Below are 18,878 nucleotides of genomic sequence, written 5' to 3'. Positions count from 1 at the left end.
TTCTGCAGTGCTTTCTAATTTTACTTTTCTTTGTGTAATTTATACTCTCTTCCTTCCCCTTCCCTTTCTTGACAATCTCATGTAGACCAAACTAATCTCAGATTATGTAGTTGAGGATTACCCTGAACTCCTAATTCTCCTGCCTTCGACTCCAGAGTGCTGAAGTTACAGGTGGGCACCATCCAGCCAAGTTTATGTGGTGCTGGGGACTGAATCAAGGGATTCCTGCATTCTAGGCAGGCACTTCACCAACTGACCTACCTCTCCAACCTCGTTTTATCTTACTAAGAATTTCACATAAGGGTTTAAGGAACCAAAGCAGGAATGGATATAACTGCTTATGTAGACGAATTCCAACTATTATGCTGTTCAATAATCACACACACAGAAAGAATCATTACTGGCTGGGTGTGGGGGCACATGCCTTTAATCCCAGCACTTGGGAGGCAGAAGTAGGAGGATCAACATGAGTGGTTCGGGGCCAGCCTGAGACTACATAGTGAATTCCAGGTCACTCTGGAATACAGTGTGACCCTACCTCGAAAAACAAACAAAAACCATTACTGCCAGGTGTGGTGGCACACACCTTTAATCCCAGCACTTGGCAAAGGTAGGAGAATCATCGTGAGTTGGAGGCCACCCTGGAGCTACAGAGTTCCTAGTCAGCCTGGGCTAGAGTGAGACCCTATCACCAAAACAAAACTAAACTAAACTAAAAAACACTACAAATTTCCAATCCCCTTTCCTTTAATGAAGCCTTAATGCTTCCTCTCTTCTCCCATGCATATGAAAAGATTGCCTTTTCTGTCTCCTTGAAAATGTGGCTTTGTGACTTGCTTTGGCTAGTCAATTGTGAGTAGAAGTAACATTTATCGCTTTGGGGCAGAGCACTGCATAATCTATGAACAGTTAGTTCTTCGTGTTTATTTCATACCAGTGCAGTGGGAGGAGGCAGAGAGGGAGGATTCTAAACTTCATGGTAACATCATCATGGGTATCTGAATGTTTTACAATGAACAACGCTCTTTGCTAGCTTACTTTGGATATATAATATGAAAATTAAACCTTTTTTTTTAAGGTACTGAGGTTTTATTATTGCTACAAGATCATCTGCATGGTCAACGAGCTTCTCTTAAGAACCACAACGCAACACCCAGATTTCTGATCTGGAGAACAAAACGAACAAAACGCTGGAGAACAAAACAAGCTGTTGATTCTCCCCTACCCCTAAGCTTAAGGGACAGCAAGTAGTCTTTGAAAGAAATTCTTAGAATTCTGAGAGCCCTTTACACATGAGCCTTCCATATTATGGCAGTTTGGGGGACAGACGAAAAGGAGGCCCAGATCTTGTTTTCTCCATTTCAGAGGCTGATTCCTGAACTGTTCCCACCCACTAGTACATGAAACTTTTTCATAGGGCGACTTATTACCACTCCCAAGGTGTCACAAACAGAAAGGAGCTGCAGCTGGCGCCACTGCAATGTCCTGGCAAGGCAGCCAGGCTGCGCTCTACCTTCTCTGGTACCTGGGCTTGGATGAGCCCGGAGAAACAGACTTCTCTGGGGAAAGAAGGCTTCTCAAGTGGGGACAAAAATGATGTGAACAGCCATCACGGGCACTGTGTGAATTTGGGGTGAGTTTCCTTAGTACTCCAGCTCTGGTCATTTTTTAGTTTCTAGCGGTTAGTCAGCTGCCCGCTGGTGTAATTGGGTCTACCAGTTTTCCTGGATTTTCCCTAAGCCCACCTGACTTCATCATCTTTGCAAACTTGCAGGTCATAAGTCGTGTAGGTTGAGCGGAACCAGACTTCCAGCCGGGGATCAAAGGCCCGCGGGGAGGCCAAAAGGCCGAGTCTGCGCAGTCCAGCTCCCGCCTCGGCGAGGGTGGCGGCAGCGCGTGCTCGCCAGAGGCGGGAAAGTCTTAGATCGGGTGACCGCGTCCCTCCCTCTGCCCGCCCGGTCCACCCGCCTGCCGGGCGGGCCTGTCCTTTCCCAGGCGCCCAGGCCGCGGGGGAGGGGAGCGGGCCAGGCCTGCGCGCCTGACTCATCATCTCCAGCCCATTTCTCGCGCGCGCTCCAAGTCTCCGGACTTTGCACCTGGGCACTCGTGCGAGGGGGCGCGGCCACGGCACCTGGGAAAGCCCAGCTCGGCCAGGCGTCGGCCCCGGCCTTCGCCGGTCACTGCAGCTGCCAGCGGGAGGCAGGAGGCCCCGCGTGAGCTCCCGCCTCGGGGCGGCGGAGGCGACGCCCCGGTGCGAGACAGCCCGCGCCTCCCGGCTCCTCCCGCGCGCGCGGCCAGTGGTCGCGTCCGAGGAAACTCGGCTAGGCCCTGACTTCCAGAGCCCGCGTCGCTCGGCAGAAGCACAGCGCCCCCGCCGCCGAGGTTAGGCTCTTTATTTCCCAGTAGGTCATGGGGTAGCGGGGCATTGTGGGACTTGTAGTCTCCAGTAGCGTTAGCAGGACCCGGATCCTAGGAGACCTGGCGCACTTCTGACGTGGATTCAGGGTTGTCTGGGGACAGGAACTGGGCTGAGAGTGGGTGCGATTATGAAAGGTGGACGTGAAGCTGGGCAGTGGGGAAGAAGACAAGAAATGCTAAGGAGGAGGCAGCTTTACAGGGACTGAGGGGGGACTCTGGTCCAGTTATTCTTAGTGAAGAAGGGACGAAAATGCGAGGGCTTTGAGGGGACACTGAAGACGCTCCTCTGGACTTCACACATGTCTCAAGGGAGTCCAGCTAAACTCTGAGTTGAGGGGGTGGATGCTGCAGCGTCTGGAGAATGCTCCCTTAGCAAAGAACAGTAGTAGCACCTGTCTACTTCTCGCCTGCTCATGGGTCTTCCATTTCCCGCGTTGGGCAACATGGGACCATTCTCCAAACCAGTAACGTCCTCCACCTCAGAGAGGCCCTGAAAATAGAGATGTGAGAAAATTTTAGAGGCGTGAAAGGAAAAATTTGAGACGGAGCCAACTTTAACCCCAGTTTTCTTTTCTCCATCTCTTCCACAAATGCATTTAGGGAAATTCCTAATGTTTACCACTTTTCTAGCCCCTATCATTTGGATACCAGTTCCTTCAAAATCACCATTAGGGAACAAAAGTCCAATGCCAAAGAGCTGTTCAGTTTCAATCCCTTTATTTCCCTACGTCCCCATTGTTTTCCCTTAAATGCCACTGACCAGGATTGCCAGTAGGATAGTTAGTGGCAACTAGATGCTTGGTTTTCCTCCCTGCCCCAGGTACCTCCTGTAGTTCCTGGTAGCGCAGACTCAGCCTCCCAAAGCATCCTGGCTTCCTCTTGCTCAGCAAGAACAGGGCATATGCTGAGACCAGCACTCCCCCTAGGGTAAAGGCCTCAGCACTGAGCTCCAGCACCAGCAAACCTGTCAGCTGTAGGTAGACAGGTCTGAGGATGCTTGTGGGGGATCCACATGTTTTCCTCTGCCCCTTCTACTTTCCATCTCTTATTTTCTTCTCCCACTTTATCCTTCATTCACCAGTACCTGGGAGGGAGCAGCAGGGAAAGGCCCCAAGGCCGTCTTCATCACCTCCACAGCCACCGCAATGAAGCCCAAGATCAGGTTGAAGGTGTTGGATATCATCATGGCCCGCACCTGTCAGTGAGCCAGCTCAGTCCTGACCAGCCTGGGAAGTTCATAGAAAACTCACCCTATCACCTACACTCTAGCTGAAAACAAAATTCAGAGACAGACCTGGTAGGGTAGGCCTATATTCCCTGCTATTTGGAAGGTTAAAGGTAGGAAGATGACAAGTTCAAGGCTAGCCTGAGTAATTTATTGAGACCCTTTCTTTTTTCTCTTCCTTTTTCTTTCTTTCTTTCTTTTTCTTTTTTTCTTTTTGAGGTTAGGTCTCTATCTAGCTGAGGTTGACCTGAAATTCACGATGTAGTCTCAGGGTGGCCTCGAACTCACGGCAGTCCTCCTACTTCTGCCTCCCAAGTGCTGGGATTAAAGATGGCTTAGTGGTTAAGGTGCTTGCCTGTGAAACCTAAGGACTCAGGTTTGATTCCCCAGTACCCACATAAGTCAGATGTACAAGGTGGCACATGCGTCTGGACTTCATTTGTAGTTGCTGTTGGCCTTTGTTGCACCCATTCTGTCTCTCTCTCTTTCTGCCTCCCTGTCTTGCTCAAATACATAAAAAATATTTTTTAAAAAGTACAAAAAAAAAAAATCACTGGGCATGGTGGTGCATGCCTTTAATCCCAGCACTTGGGAGGCAGAGGTAGGAGGATCGCTGTGAGTTAGAGGCCACCCTGAGACTACATCATGAAATCCAGGTCAGCCTGGGCTAGGGTGAGATACTACCTAAAAAGAAAGAAAGAAAAAAAAAAAAAAGCCCGGTGTGGTGGCACACACCTTTAAAGACCCAGCACTTGGGACAGAAGTAGGAGAATTGCCATGAATTCAAGGCCACCCTGAGACACAGTGAATTCCAGGTTAGCCTGGACTAGAGCAAGACTCAAACTTGAAAAACCGAAGGAAAAAAAGGGAGAGGAGGCTGGAGAGATAGCTTAGTGATTAAGCTTGCCTGTGAAGCCCAAGGACCCTGGATAGAGGCTCAATTCCCCATGACTCATGTTAGCCTGATGCACAAGGGGGCGAAGGCATCTGGAGTTCATTTGCAGTGGCTGGAGGCCCTGGCGCGCCCATTCTCTCTCTGTCTCTTTCTCTTTCTGTCTGTTGCTCTCAAATAAAAAAAAAAACAAAAAAAAACCAGCAACAACAACAAAAAAAAACAAAGCAAAACCACAAGAAGGCTGGGTCTCTATAGTTCAGGGGTAGAGTTTGCTTAGTGTACATGTGGCCCATTGGGTTTAATTCCTAGCACTACAAAAGATGGGGAAGGAGGAGGAAAAGGAACGAAGGAAACAAACCAAACAGAACTGAGCTCAGATTTCCCCATCTTAAACAGTCCTGTAATTTTCTTGCTTTCTCTCCTTAGTCTCTAAAAGCAGCCAGGGGACAGATAGTTAAAGTGACAAATCACCCCCTGGGTTGAGGCAGGTTTGTGTGTTTTCTTTCTTTCTCACCTTCCAGAGGCAGGGATCTCTGTGAAGCTCAAGGGTGACAATGCCAGCGAGGAGACCCTAAATGGTGAGAAAGGCAAATGTTGATCTGGCCCTGTTAGGTAGGGGTCTCCAGAACCTTCCTTCCACCCTTCCTTGTAGTGGGTCTTACTGAGGCTCCAGACCAAAGTGGCAGCGCTGTGACCATGTGACAAGCAGAGTTCAGGCAGACAACAGAGACAGCAAAGGGTACCATAGCTGTTGCCAGCCATAGCTGACTTACCTGGAGGTCAGAACAAGGTCGTTTAGGGATTCTCTTTCTACCTCCCAATGTTTGCCTCTTCTACAGATCCATAATTGGGATAAATGCAGGTAAAAGTGGGAAAAAAAGTAAAAAAGGTAAAGTAAAAGTAAAGTAGGCAGAGAAGTGATCTTTAAATATTTGCCAGGCATGGTGGCACATGCCTTTAATCCAAGCACTTGAGAGGCTGAGGTAGGAGAATTGCTGTGAGTTCAAGGCCACCCTGAGACTACATAGTGAATTCCAGGTCAGCCTGGGCTAGATTGAAACCTTACCTTGAACAAACAACCCCCCCCCCAAAAAAAAAAGCTAGTAAAGCTGGGCATGGTGATGCACACCTTTAATCCCAGCACTTGGGAGGCAGCAGTAGGAGGATGCTGTGAGTTCAAGGCCACCAGCCTGGGACTACAGTGAGTTCCAGGTCAACCTGGGCTACAGTAAGACCCTGCTTGAAGAAAACAAAACAATTAGATGTCATTTAATTTTTTCTGCCTCATTTTATAATTTTGTTTTTTTCCTGTATGTTTTCCCCAAGGGTAGAAGTGACTTGAATATTTAAGGTCTTGCCTTGTTATTTCTACATTTCTTCCTTCTGCCTCCCATTCATAGCCTATCAAAGTTTCTGGTAAGTGCATATTGAACATAGATGGAAGTAAACTGGATACAAGTAGACATGCTAGTAGGAAAATAGCTGGAGGTGGCGCAGCCTAGCCTTACCCCTAGCACCAAGAGGTGTCTATAGTGCTGGTGTTTTGCCCAGTGCTGTAACTTTTCCTGACGAAGGCTGCATCTGTCCTGCTCTGGGTGATCAGCAGTATGCTTCATGGTTCTCTTGACTACAAGAGTTGGTGATTTCTGTGCTGGAAAAAAATAATTATGGGACCTATATTTCAGGAAATGGAAAATAGAACATCTCTTTCAGTTACCCCTCTGTCCACTTCCAGTCCAGAGTTAAGGCCCAGAACCTTACACCTACCTAGTCTGAAGCAGCTACTCAAGGGTTGGAACCCAGTCTGGTCCTGGGACTTCTGAGGGACTTGCCAACTCAGAGCAGACAACAAACTTGTCCTGGCACAGAAAGGCTGTCAGGGCTGGGGTGTGGTGGGACAAAGGTCCCCATGAGGGTCTAAGGATCTAGGGAGTGGCTGTCTGACACATCAACCTCAGTTCACTCCAGAAGCCTCTCAGCCCTGCCTCACTGTTTCCACTTCCTCTTGCCCCCTATCTATCCTTCTGGTTCACCACCTCATTCCTATAGATATTATCACCCTAGACTTCAATTTCCTTTATTTACATCTTTCTCCTTTTTTCTAGTTCTTTGCAAATTTTCAATTTTTGTTGTTTTAGAAGCAGGGTCTCACTCTAGCCCTGGCTGACCTGGAACTCACACTAGTCCAGACTGGACTTGAACTCACTCTGTAGCCCCAGGCTGCAGAGATCCTCCTACCTCTGCCTGCCAAATGCTGGGGTTAAAGGTGTGTACTACCACACCCAGCTCCATCTCTCTTCCTCTGGCTTCCTCCTCAAAGTATTTATTCTGCCCTCTGGGTTGCTCACTCTGTTTCCAGACCAAGTAAGTTCTAATTCCCTTGGCTTTCTTGACAGTTTCTTCTTCCCTCTGTCTCCTCAGTACTCTCCTCGAGAGGTGGGACTCAAACCCAGGGCCATGTGCATGCTAGGCAAGCACTATACCACTGAGCTACATCCTTATCCCTTCTTTCCTCTCCATTTCAGACAAGGTCTCTAGCCCAGGCTGGCTTTGAACTCCATATGTAGCTGAAGATGGCCTTGAATTTCTAATCCTCCAGCCTCCTGGGATTACAGGTGTGCCACCTCACCCATTTAATGCTGGGTATTGAACCTAGGGCTTTGTACATGCTAGGCAAGCATACCAATTTAGCTACCTCCCTAGCTACCTTTTTTTTTTTTTTTTTTCAAGGTAGGCCTTGCTGGAGCCCAGACTGACCTACAATTCACTCTGTAGTCTCAGGGTGGCCTTTAACTCACAGTGATCCTCCCACCTCTGTTTCCCAAGTTCTAGGATTAAAGGGATGTGCCACCACACCTGGCTTTATGTGTGTGTGTTTTATTTATTTGTGAGCAGAAAGAGCCAGAGAGTATGGGTACACCGGAGCCTCTTCTTGCCACCGCAAACTTCAGATGCATGTACAACTTGTGCACCTGTGGGTACTGGGGAATCAAACCCAGGCCATCAGGCTTTGCAAGCATGTGCCTTTAAGTCTGAACCATCTCTCCAGCTCCCCACCACCACCCCTTTGTCCTTTTAAAATAATTTTCTTTGAATAGTGGGACTTGGTTTTTTGCATGTGTATATGTGGTGTGTGTGCTTAAGTATAGAGGCCAGAGGTCAACATTGGGTGTGTTTCTTAACCACTCTCCACCTTTTTTAATTTTTTCTTTTTTTGAGACAGGATCTCTCGCTGGTCCAGGAACTCGCAGATTTTGCTGGTCTAGCTAGACCACAAGCCTCAGGGATCCTCCTCTGTCTGTGCTTTCCCCAGTGCTGGGATTATAGGTGCATTCTACTGCATCTGGCTTTTACATGAGTGATGGGAATCTGAACTCAGGTCCTCATGTTTGTGTGGCATTTTACATGCTGAGCCATCTATCAGCACAGTTGCTTATGACTCAGTGATAACCTACCCATACGGCCCCCAAATGGACAGTCTTGGGAAGGACACTATTGCAACAGTATTTCTGAGTGAAAAAGTGCCATTTTACCAGTTAGGTGACCTTGGGGACATTACTGTTACATTATTTTACCCATTTGAACCTCAGTTTGTTCGCTGCTAGACTAGTGATGCCTAGGAAGGGTGTTAATTCAGGGTAAGTAGTGCTTGATAACCATTAATGGTGATGTTGAGGTTACACAGATGTACCTGATGCCCACAAACTAATGGGCTTATGCAGAAGCTTACCTGAGGACATTCATTTCTACATTTAGAAGCAGAACCACCTAGGCCCTAATGTACACTTTCCAGATCAAAGGCTCATCTTGGTGTAGAGCTTGAGGTATGGCCTTGAGGAGACCAGGAGCTCAAGTCCCAGCTCTATCTGGCTGACCTTGGCCAAAGTGCTTAATCTTTTGTCTTCTTATCTGTAAAGGGAAATTAGTTAATACCAGTCTCAAGGGGTTGCCCTGAGCATTAAAAGAACATTTCTAGGTACCAGCTTAGCCCAGCATTTACCATATAAATATTGAATAAATGGTAGTGGCTATTGTTATTTATAATCACTGATAATAGAGCCAGAAGATTCCTGGGAGTTAATCCCAGGAGATAGGATCCTGGGAAGAAAGTCACCCCTGGAAATCATGTTTTTAAAGGGATATAGATTGCTGTGTTTGTACCTCCCTCCCCAGCCCCCAAAGTGAATCAATTTTAATATTGTTGCGGAGATGTTGGCTTACCGCGAGGATCCTTGAACTTGCAGGCCAGTGGAGAAAGACTTTCTCATTTTTTTTTAACCCGCAAATGAGAATTAGAGGCTTATTGAAAGCAGTCTATGCTACTAAGTATGAGAGCAAGCACCCGGTAAGTATTGACTAAACTGAGTATACTGCTAACAAGTAAGCAGTCACTGTCTGGACTGTAATCTCATGAAGGGAAGCCACCCCCATCTGTGCATTGTCCTGAGCGCAGAGCACAGCGCCAGTTGAATTGAAGAGCCATCAAAGTGTCTTAAAGAATGAAACCAAGGCAGGGCGTGGTGGTGCGCGCCTTTAATCCCAGCACTAGGGAGGCAGAGGTAGGAGGATTGCGCAGAGTTCGAGGCCACCCTGTGACTACATAGTGAATTCCAGGTCAGCCTGAGCTAGAGTGAGAGTCTACGTCGAAAACCCAAAAAAAAAAAAAAAAAAAAAAAAAAGGAAAACAAAACTGGAGAGGAAGCAGCGAGGAGCAGTGTTTATCAAGAACAGAAAGGCCAGAACAGTAACTTTAATAATTTTCTTGTACGGCAGACATTAACTATCTCAATAAACGCCCCTCCTCCTCCCCAAAAAGAGAGAGAGAAATTGTCAGGGAGAGGCTTTGAGATAAAACCCCAGGAAGAACTTCCCGAGTCTGTACATGTTGGGGCAGAAGCAGCGGCAGAGCCAGCTCTCTCCCTGGTATGTCCGGGTCTGGGTGGGAGGGGCAGTCCTGCTTGGAGGCTGGGGGAAGGACAAGATGACCTTTCAAAATCTCTCCCAGCCTCCCGTCGGCATCGTCAGTGCGCCCCACCCCCACCCCCCTCCCGCAGCGCCCCCCGGCTCCGCGCAGCCCGCACCCCCTGGCGGTCGCCAGTCGCGGCCTCGGGGGTCCCCGGCTCCCCGTGCCCGTCCCCAGAGCCGCGCGCAGGGCTCCCAGCCCCGCCGCGCCGCCCCCCGCATGCTAATGACCGGGCCGCCTCCCGCCGCACACAATGCGGGCCGGGGCTGGGGGCGGAGGGACCGGGGAGGGGGCGGGGGCCGGGCCGGGGGCGGGGGGGCCGGGGCCCGGCGCATCTCCCCCGGCCCCACGTAACGCTGACGCCCGCGCCGCCGGCCCGCCGCCGCCGCCGTCGCCGCCCGCCCGCTCCGCCGCCGCCGCCGCCCGGGGCTCGTGAGTAGCCGCTCCCCCCGCCCCCCCGCCCGCGCCCGCCCCCCGCCCCCTCCCCCCACCCCGTAGGGGGGGCCGCTCCGCGCGCGCGGCTCGGAGCAGGTGCAAGGGGCGGGCGCGGGGGAGGGGCGCCGGCGCGGCCCCGAGCAAACTTCGCCCGGAGCTCCTGGGGGGCGGGGTGGGGGTGGCCGCGCGGAAGCCTGGAGAGCTGGGGGGGCGCCGGCGGGCGGGGGACCAGGTGGGGGAGCGGACACCGAGGAAAGGGCCCCGGGGGTGGGGTGGGTGGGGGTGGGGTGGCGAGCGTCTTTGTAGGGGCCCGGAGCCCGGGCGGGCCTAGGGGCCTGTGGGTGTGGGGTGGGAGAGCCGCGAGCTGAGAGGATGTGCGCCCCCAGGCCCAGGTAGGGCTGGTGGGGGATGGGGGAGCCCTAACTCTCTGGGAAGTAGGGAGGACATGGTGGGTGCTTCCCTTTCTGCGTCCCAAACAAAGTGTCACAAAGAGCTGGGCCCGCAGCAGCAACAGCAGCAGCAACGGAGGCGGCAGTAACTCAGCTTTTGTTCTCTCAGCCCGGGGTAGCAGAGCCCTGGCTTCCCTATCTCCCAACCCTGCCCCCATCATCCTTCTGGTTATTTTTTTTCCCCCGTGGGCTCAGAAGTGTGCTGGGGATCCGCTTGTGTGGGCTTACAGGCCTTTTCCTACTTGGGAGGGGATTTTCCCAGTGGTTCTGCCCACCTCCCACTCTGAGGACGGAGGCCCCTGTGGGTGCAAGTAGTGGCTTTTTTAGGGTCAGCTCCAGGTCAAGGGACTTAGAGCTGGCCGGCTGTCCACCTTCTAGATCTAGGTCCTACAGAACTTTCAGAATTGGGGTCAATTTAGGACATATGTCTGGGGTAAGACTAAGGGAGGGAGCAAAGATGAGTTCTCACCTTTTAGTGTGTATGCGAGTGAGGTTTCCAGTGCTTCCAAATCAGGCCAATGAGGACTCACTGCAGGAAGTTCTCCCAAGAACTCATTCTAAAAGGTGGTCAGTTTCGGAGTATGGTGGCTTTAGAGGAGCTATCTTAAGCAGTGAGGTTCAGAGGGCCTCAGAGAAAACTGTTGGATGTCTTTGTGATCAAGGTGGCCCCCTTCCTTTGAATCTCATTTAATTCAGGGGTTATAATTGTTTACCGCCTTAGGAAGGATAGGATTGTCAACAGAGGGAGAAGCCTAGTAGTAACACCTAGGCCCCAGAGATTCAAAACACTTTGACTCTAAATTTCGAGAGCTGGAGAGATGGCTTAGCAGTTAAAGCCCTTGCCTGCAAAGTTTAAGAGCCCATGTTTGACTCTCCAGAACCCATGTAAAGCCAGAAGCAAGTGGTGGTGCATGGGTCTGGAGTTCATTTGCAGTGACTAGAGGCCCTAGTCCACCCATTCTCTTTCTCATAAATAACTACATAAAAATAAAATATTTAAAAATATTTGAACCCCAAGGCTTGAGGAATAATCTTGTTTCTTTATTTAAGCAGATGGTTTTGTATACCTGTCCATGTTTGTAAGTCTTTTGCACCAGTCATCCATTCTTCCCTACTTGTTTGATGGTCCTTACCTCTTTCCCCACCAGCTGTCTTGGCATGTAGGAATAATTGGCTTGTTGCTTCGGAAAAATTTCTGTTCCCTATTCCTGGCCTTGCATCCCTATAGAATACAAATAAGGGCAAGATAACCCCTGGTTCTCAGTGAAGGCAGAAAGTAGGTCAGTACCACTATCTGACTGAGCCTCAAGGATGTTTAAAGGCCCCAGTATAGAAAAATGTGATGTTTGTTCACAAGCAATATGTGTCAGACTTTGGTTCCAAACTAGCTTACAGATTGTCACCCTTCATCAGTGTTTTCCCCTATTGAGAACAATTCATGAGATCAGGTGTCTGAGACCTGTTGTGATGTCGAGATGATGGAAGCCATCTTGACTGAGCCTAAGAAGGCTGACTTTTATTGATTTTAAGCCACCTTGTGGGAAAACATTCTCTGCTGGAGAATACAGCTTCAGTTTGGGCTTATATATTACTGCATTTCCATATTGGAAGCTGCTATATGCAAAGTAGGGTTTGTTGTTTTGGAAAGGAAGCTTTGCCCTGTTACTACTATTTTTGCCAGTTTCCTGTAAGGCATTTTGCTTTCTATTCTTCAGGCAATTTGGAGCCCCTACAGTTTTCTCAGAATATGTACCCATAGGTTAGTCATCTATGACCATGCAAGTATTTTCACCCTCCTCACCCCTCCTGGCCATCTGTTTCCTCTGAATATAACAGATTGGCTGTACACCAGGATGTTCTGGGAATCCCCAGGAGAGCAACAGAATGTGATGGACCCAAATATGATGCCTCAGTAACTCATTCCAGGATGTACAAACTGTAACTGTTATGGCATTCCTTATAGCTAATTAAAATTTTTCTGGTTACATCTATTTTCTCTTACCTCTATTTTCAGTGACATCCAGAAGGCCAAAATAAGTCCTCTAGTACCCTTCCTCCCAGTGATTCCCAAGTAGAGACTTAAAAAAAAAAACTAGTTTTTCTGTATCTTATTAAAAAGAAATTATTTTTTTTGAGAGAGAGAATGGGCACACCAGGGCCTCTAGCCACTGCAAACAAACTCCATATGCATGTGCCACCTTGTGCATCTGGCTTATGTGGTTACTGGGGAATCAAACCCAGGTCCTCGGGCTTTGCAGGCAAGTGCCTTAACCGCTTAGTCATCTCTCCAGCCCCCTGTATCATATTTGTGATGCTCAAAAGGTCATTGTGGCCTCTAGCAAATCCTAGTTTTATCTTTGGTACTGAGGTAGCCAAAGTTGTTTTCCTGGTAGCCCACTGCACTCTCCATGGTACTGAATGAATGATGACTTATTTAACATCTCTTTTGGGTTCAGAAGAGGCTCCTGACTTCCTACTACACAACTTCCAAACTGAAAGGGACTATCTGTGTAAATTAGTACAGCCCCTGTGCTTCTCACACAGTGTGGAGGGCTACGTGATTTACTGACTGTTGTAAGGCTGATAATGGTTAGACTGGACGTAAAACAGCTTGCACTCTTTAGTTCTATTCTAGCTCACCTTTTATGAAATGATTCAGAGAACCTGGCTAGGCTCTTGGTCCCAGTAGAGGGCTTAGTTGAAGGATCCATAGATAAGAAAGGGTGCCTGAATTTGGAGCTACAGAAATAGACATAGTATAAGTGATGATAGTGGTTGTATAATGACCTTTAGACAAGGACATTTTGTTAATTAATCTCCTGTTAATACTCCCAGAGCTTAGATTTTGCATGTAACAGGTATTTGCCTCCTTCATGGAGTCTTACTGTATCACTAAATGTTGAAAATTAAAGAAGCTTTGGCCCATCAGAGCCTTTTCTTTGCTGATGAGCAGAGCTGACTCCTGGCCCAGTTCTCAGTAACAATTTGTAGGCAAAGAAATACTTGAGTTATTTCCTTTTTCAGCAACCCATTTCATTTTCTTAGTGCCTACTGTAAGGAAGTTCTTTATATATCAAGTATTCTTACGTTAAAAAAAAAAAAAAAGAAACTAGGCCCAAATTCATCTAGCCAGGACCTGATTTAATTCTATGTAGAAGCAGGAAGGTGGGGATTGGATGACTTCTGGCTATTCTCTGAGGCCTACTTCATAAATTTTAATTCTGGGGTTGCTGCTAAGTACTAAAGCTAACTCCCTCAGTTGTGAAGTATCAGGACTACCTTCCTTTGCCATCCTCTTCCTTTCAGCACGTTTCAGGCCTAGGGAAATGTAGCTGGAGAAGTTTAACCCCTTCTTGCTCAGAGTATGTGTGGTGCCTCAATCTGTGCAGATGGCCAGGCCCCGCCCCCTGTCCCTCTCTCCAGCCTCTTGAGCTCAGAGCCAGTGTAATCCTCCTCTTGTGTGAGGAAGCCTCTCCCCTGCAGAGAGAAGGAAAACCTGCTTCGGAACAGCCCTGGACAAAGGGGCTGAGATGCCCCGTCAAACCTCAGGCTCCAAGGTTTGAAACAGGATGAAACCTAGGCGGTATTGCAGTTTTTAATTCCTTCCCCAGGTTGGCAGTGCCCCTTAACTTCCACCTCCCCCAACTCTCTCCATTCCCTCTGAAGCTCTCTTTCCCCTCCTTCATGCCCCTCCCCCTCTGTCTGTTTCCAGACTCTGCTGCTGGGAGGTGTTTCTCTCCCATGCATGAATGAGTCTCTGTAATGAATGGCAATGAATGGATCAGGAATCTAGGCAGAGGGAGGGAGAATGTGGGGGAAGACCAAAAGATGGTAAGGGCACAAGCAAGGAGCAAAGAACCTGGAGGGATGTTTGGCTGACTGTTAGGGGTCTGAGAGGACTGGTCCCACTTGAATAACGGGGAAGCATGGAAAGCCCTCCACACTTGCTTATCAAGCTGCACAGCCCAACCCAAAGGGAAGAGGAATGTACTGTGATGGCCTCCCAGGGGGTGAGGTGGTGATGGTTCTGAATTAGGTGTTTAAAACATACAAATCTGGGGGAAGAAATCAGACAGCGTTTTGGACTTGGCAAATCAAGGAGTCAGGTTTTGAGGACAGCAAATAGGAAGGACGCAATGCCTCTGAATGCAAATGGGAAAAAGGAATGGGTTTTAAGAATACAGGATGCTAAGAGACAGTCTGGGGTGACTCCCTGCTGAAAATCAGGGCTCATCTTTCCTCCAATCTCTATCTCATTGTAGCTCTTCAGCACTTGTTGCCTTAGTTAGCGGCTTTTCCTCCTCTTCCCTGCATTTCTCAGAACCAAAGAATGTGAAGGGAGTCCATGGAGGTGAGTGAGCTATCCTAAACCTGCAAGTACTTCAACGGTATTCCCTTCTCTGCTTGCCCCCCCCCTTTTTTTTTCTTTTTTCGAGGTAGGGTCTCCCTGTAGCCCAGGCTGACCTGGAATTCGCTCTGTGGTCTCAAGGTGGTTTTGAACTTAGAGCAGTCCTCCTACCTTTACCTCCCAAGTGGTGGGATTAAAGGTGTGCACCACCATAGCCAGCTTGACCCCTCTTTTTAAAATATTTATTTGAAAGAGAAAGAGAAAGAGGCAGATAGGGAATGGGTGGCACCAGGGCCTCCAGCCTCTGCAAATGAACTTCAGATGCACACACCACCTTGTGCATCTGGCTTAACGTGGGTCCTGGGGACTCGAACGTGGGTCCTTTGGCTTCATAGGAAAATGCTCTGAGCCAGCTCTCCAGCCTATTTTCTCCCCAATTTTTAAAATTTTTATTAATTTATCTGGGAGAGACAGAGAACGAGACAAATAGAGAGACCCCCCCCTTTATAAACGATAATTATGTTATTTTCTTGGCCCTAATGTCTAACTCCCACCCACCTTCTGGAGGTGACTGGGACTGGTGTTCCTGGGTCAGGCCTCAGCCCACCGTCCCTTGCGTCGGTCTTGTCTTTGATTTCTTGGCTTCTTTCACAGGGCTCACGTCCTCGCGTCGCTGGTGGCCACTTAGCGCCATCCCCACCTGCATTTGACGGCGAGCTGGATCTGCAACGCTACTCCAACGGACCAGGCGTGAGCGCAGGGTCGCCTGGGATGGGAGCTGTAGGATGGTCTGAGAGTCGTGGAGGCGAACGGCGCTTCCCCTGCCCCGTGTGCGGGAAGCGCTTCCGCTTCAATTCCATCCTGGCTCTGCATCTGCGAGCCCACCCAGGCGCCCAGGCCTTCCAGTGCCCACACTGCGGCCACCGCGCCGCACAGCGGGCTCTGCTGCGCTCACATCTCCGAACACACCAACCTGAGCGCCCGCGCAGCCCTGCTGCACGCCTGTTGCTAGAGCTGGAGGAGCGAGCTCTACTGCGTGAAGCTCAGCTGGGGAGAACCCGAAGCTCAGGGGGCATGCAGGCCACCTCTGCTGCCGAGGGCCCCACGCAGCCCCAGGTTCCTTCAGTTCCCTCATCTGCCTTCCGTTGCCCCTTCTGCAAAGGCAAGTTTCGAACCTCGGCAGAGCGAGAACGCCACCTGCACATCCTACACAGACCCTGGAAGTGCAGCCTCTGCAGTTTCGGTTCCAGCCAGGAGGAGGAGCTGCTGCATCATAGTCTGACGGCCCACGGGGCTCCCGAGCGCCCCTTGGCGGCCACTTCTGCTGCACCACAGCCCCAGCTTCCTCCCCAGCCAAAACCCAGATCTGCCTCTGAGCCTGGCCCAGAACCTGAACCCGTGGCAACCCCTGCCCCTACTCCTCCGGAGGAGACTCCTGCTCCTCCAGAGTTCCGCTGCCAAGTGTGCGGCCAGAGCTTTACACAGTCCTGGTTCCTCAAGGGCCACATGCGCAAGCATAAGGCCTCCTTTGATCATGCCTGTCCTGTATGTGGCCGCTGCTTCAAGGAGCCGTGGTTCCTTAAAAACCACATGAAGGTGCACACTAGCAAGCTGGGTCCTTTGCGTGCCCCGGGACCCGGCTCTGTCCCTGCCAGGGCCCCTCAGCCTCCTGACCTGAGCCTGCTGGCCTATGAGCCCCTGGGCCCCGCTCTTCTCCTGGCCCCAGCACCCACGCCAGCTGAGCGCCGTGAGCCCCCGAGCCTCTTAGGCTACCTGAGCATACGAGCTGGGGAAGCACGTCCCAATGGCGAGGGTGCTGATCCTGGGGCTGGCCGCAGCTTTGGAGGATTCCGCCCTCTGCCTTCTCTCCCAGCCCGGGGCCGGCGGCATTGTGCAGAGGAACCAGAGGAGGAAGAGGAGGTGGTGGAGACAGAGGAGGAGAGCTGGGCTCGGGGCAGGTCACTGGGACCTCTGGCTTCCCAGCATCCTCGCCCAGGCGAGGGGCCAGGGCATTCTACACCTGCCGTGGGGGCCCAGGCAAGATCTACAACCACACAAGGTATGTTGGGATTCCCCTCCCTAATCTTCTCGGCCACCGTTCCTGTTATCTTCCTTTTAGAAGAACCTGTCTTGTATCTTGCTTGGTCCTCTGCCCACATGCTTTCTGGAAGCTTTGTGGCCTTCTGAGTCTGTAGGGAAGCAGCCCTATGTGGTGGGCATAGGGAGCCTGGACAGGGGAAAGGGAACCTTACAACTTCCTCTTAACGTGTTGCAGAGGAAAATGGGATGCTGGTTGGAGGGACCCGACCTGAAGGGGGCCGTGGGGCCACTGGCAAGGACTGCCCCTTCTGTGGAAAATCTTTCCGCTCAGCACATCACCTCAAAGTGCACCTGCGCGTACACACAGGTGAGAGAGGCAGTTACATGGGGGAGTGACTGGTAGGGGGAAGAAAGGTAAGGGCTACTGGAAATGCTGGTGGTCATTTTGGGGGAGCTTTTAGATTGGCTAGGTGAGATCAGCTGGGCAAGGCATATCTAAATCATCCACAGCCAGTATTTGTTCCTGGTGTTTGGGTTGAAGTTTTTAAATTGAGCAAAATGCAAGTGGGGGTATGAGTGATTGTGACCCCATGACCTGATCTGACCTTCTCCTTAGGTGAGCGCCCGTACAAGTGTCCACACTGTGACTATGCGGGCACCCAGTCCGGCTCGCTTAAGTATCATCTGCAGCGTCACCACCGGGAACAGAGGACCGGTGCAGGCCCCGGGCCTCCCCCAGAGCCGCCACCCCCTTCCCAGAGAGGTTCAAACCCATCATCAGGAGCTAAGCCAGCTCAGCAGTCTGGCACATGGGTAGAGGGCACTGCAAGCTCCCGGCCACCTCCTAGTGGTGCTGGGCCAGGGTCTCGTCGGAAGCCTGCAAGTCCAGGGAGGACCCTGCGCAATGGGCGGGGGGGAGAGGCTGAACCCCTGGACCTGTCCCTGAGGGCAGGGCCGGGAGGTGAAGCTGGGTCAGGGGGTGCCCTCCATCGCTGCCTCTTTTGCCCCTTTGCCACTGGAGCACCTGAGCTCATGGCCTTGCACCTGCAAGTGCACCACAGCCGCCGGGCTCGAGGCCGCCGGCAGCCACGAGCTGATGCATCACCGCCCTACGCCCGAGCACCATCAGGCGAGACCCCTCCTAGTCCTCTGCTGGAAGAGGACGGCAGCCCTGGGTTGTCTAGATCCTCTGGAGAGGCAGGTCTGGGGGGGCAAGAACGATAGGGAGCCCTTTTAGGGTTGATTAGCATAGTGAGCTTAACCTGCAGGAGCGGGGAGTGCTAGAGGTAGTTGGGTAGAGCAGCCAGCAGGGGGCAGCGTGGGACCCATATCCCAGCCCCAGGAGGACCAGAGGTGGAAGGGGCAGCGGGCAATAGAGGGTGGGCAGGAGATAACCACCCAGCCCAGGGGAGTCTCAGTGCCTTAGAAGTGGCAGAGGTGAGGGTCAAAGAACGGAGTCCTAGGGCTGGCAGAGGGTGTGTTCCTGCTAAGGAGCTGCTCTGCCAGTTTTTGCTGGTCCATAGGTGTGAGAGTTTATTTTTGTACAAGGGGTGGGGGTGGGGGGCACTGTACCCTTCTAGCCCCGACAGGGGCCCTGTAGACGTTGCTATTTTTGGTACGATTCCTGTCATTCCTGTTGCAGAGTTGTGTCCCCAATAAACAGGTGTCTTGAGGCACAGGGCTCTGTGTCTGTCTGCCTATGTCCTATTCTCCTAGGGGTCTTCTTTAGGCACATAGTTGTCCCTCAGTGAACTTGACAAGAAATGGGGAATCTTGCTTTACCCCTAGACTTCGGATTCAGTACTTCTGGTGTGATCTAAGAATTAGCATTTAACAAGTAGCCTGATGAGATCTGACACACGATGGCTTGTGGAGAAGGACTTGATTATGCTGGACCTGTCTGCAGTAAGCTCAGTCTCAAGAAGAGGATGCAGAATGGGAGAGGGAACTGCAAAGAGCTCATTGAACCTCTGGGAGCCACTGTGTGGGAGGCACATTCTCCCAGGCACTGTCCACTTTGGGGTAGTAAGGAGTAAAAGGTCTTGGTTTTGTTTTCTGTGTTCTAGTTAGTAGTCATGGGGAAGTGGCCAAGTTAGTCCAAATAC

The 18,878-nt window shown here is 50.9% G+C and overlaps 2 protein-coding genes across 10 annotated transcripts; one reads left to right on the top strand and one right to left on the bottom strand.

Moving 5' to 3' along the window:
• Positions 1 to 1,473: 1,473 nt before the first annotated feature.
• Znf219 (zinc finger protein 219) lies at positions 1,474 to 18,453 on the top strand. 9 transcript variants are annotated; one of them, XM_045156449.1, is made up of 5 exons: positions 1,474 to 1,633; positions 14,648 to 14,736; positions 15,388 to 16,792; positions 17,009 to 17,140; positions 17,390 to 18,453. In XM_045156449.1, the coding sequence occupies exons 2-5, from the start codon at positions 14,731 to 14,733 to the stop codon at positions 17,995 to 17,997; spliced, it is 2,151 nt and encodes a 716-aa protein (XP_045012384.1). In that variant the 5' UTR covers positions 1,474 to 1,633; positions 14,648 to 14,730; the 3' UTR covers positions 17,998 to 18,453. The 9 variants fall into 9 exon arrangements, with proteins under 9 accessions (XP_045012384.1, XP_004672422.1, XP_045012387.1 ...); XM_045156452.1 differs by lacking the exon at positions 1,474 to 1,633 and adding an exon at positions 2,333 to 2,382; XM_045156451.1 differs by lacking the exon at positions 1,474 to 1,633 and adding an exon at positions 9,437 to 9,461.
• On the bottom strand, positions 2,386 to 10,996 carry Tmem253 (transmembrane protein 253). The gene is made up of 9 exons (XM_045156455.1): positions 10,855 to 10,996; positions 8,269 to 8,447; positions 6,306 to 6,397; positions 6,047 to 6,189; positions 5,201 to 5,311; positions 5,053 to 5,109; positions 3,503 to 3,613; positions 3,243 to 3,389; positions 2,386 to 2,908 (listed from the first exon to the last, which is right to left on the bottom strand). The coding sequence occupies exons 2-9, from the start codon at positions 8,280 to 8,282 to the stop codon at positions 2,723 to 2,725; spliced, it is 861 nt and encodes a 286-aa protein (XP_045012390.1). The 5' UTR covers positions 8,283 to 8,447; positions 10,855 to 10,996; the 3' UTR covers positions 2,386 to 2,722.
• Positions 18,454 to 18,878: the final 425 nt, after the last annotated feature.

This window comes from Jaculus jaculus, chromosome 8 (genome assembly GCF_020740685.1).
Source record: "Jaculus jaculus isolate mJacJac1 chromosome 8, mJacJac1.mat.Y.cur, whole genome shotgun sequence".
In the NCBI taxonomy this organism is placed as follows: domain Eukaryota; kingdom Metazoa; phylum Chordata; class Mammalia; order Rodentia; family Dipodidae; genus Jaculus; species Jaculus jaculus.
The sequence above is the reverse complement of the archived record's forward strand: the minus strand, read 5'-3'. Positions and strand labels throughout refer to the sequence as shown.

What these genes read in the sequence shown, in the direction of transcription:
- Znf219 (XM_045156449.1), top strand. An exon ending in AAGATCTACAACCACACAAG is followed by an intron (nt 16,793 to 17,008) that starts GTATGTTGGGAT and finishes AACGTGTTGCAG; the next exon opens with AGGAAAATGGGATGCTGGTT. An exon ending in GCACCTGCGCGTACACACAG is followed by an intron (nt 17,141 to 17,389) that starts GTGAGAGAGGCA and finishes CCTTCTCCTTAG; the next exon opens with GTGAGCGCCCGTACAAGTGT.
- Tmem253 (XM_045156455.1), bottom strand. An exon ending in CACTTTGGTCTGGAGCCTCA is followed by an intron (nt 5,110 to 5,200) that starts GTAAGACCCACT and finishes CTCACCATTTAG; the next exon opens with GGTCTCCTCGCTGGCATTGT. An exon ending in TCCCTGCTGCTCCCTCCCAG is followed by an intron (nt 3,390 to 3,502) that starts GTACTGGTGAAT and finishes GTCTACCTACAG; the next exon opens with CTGACAGGTTTGCTGGTGCT.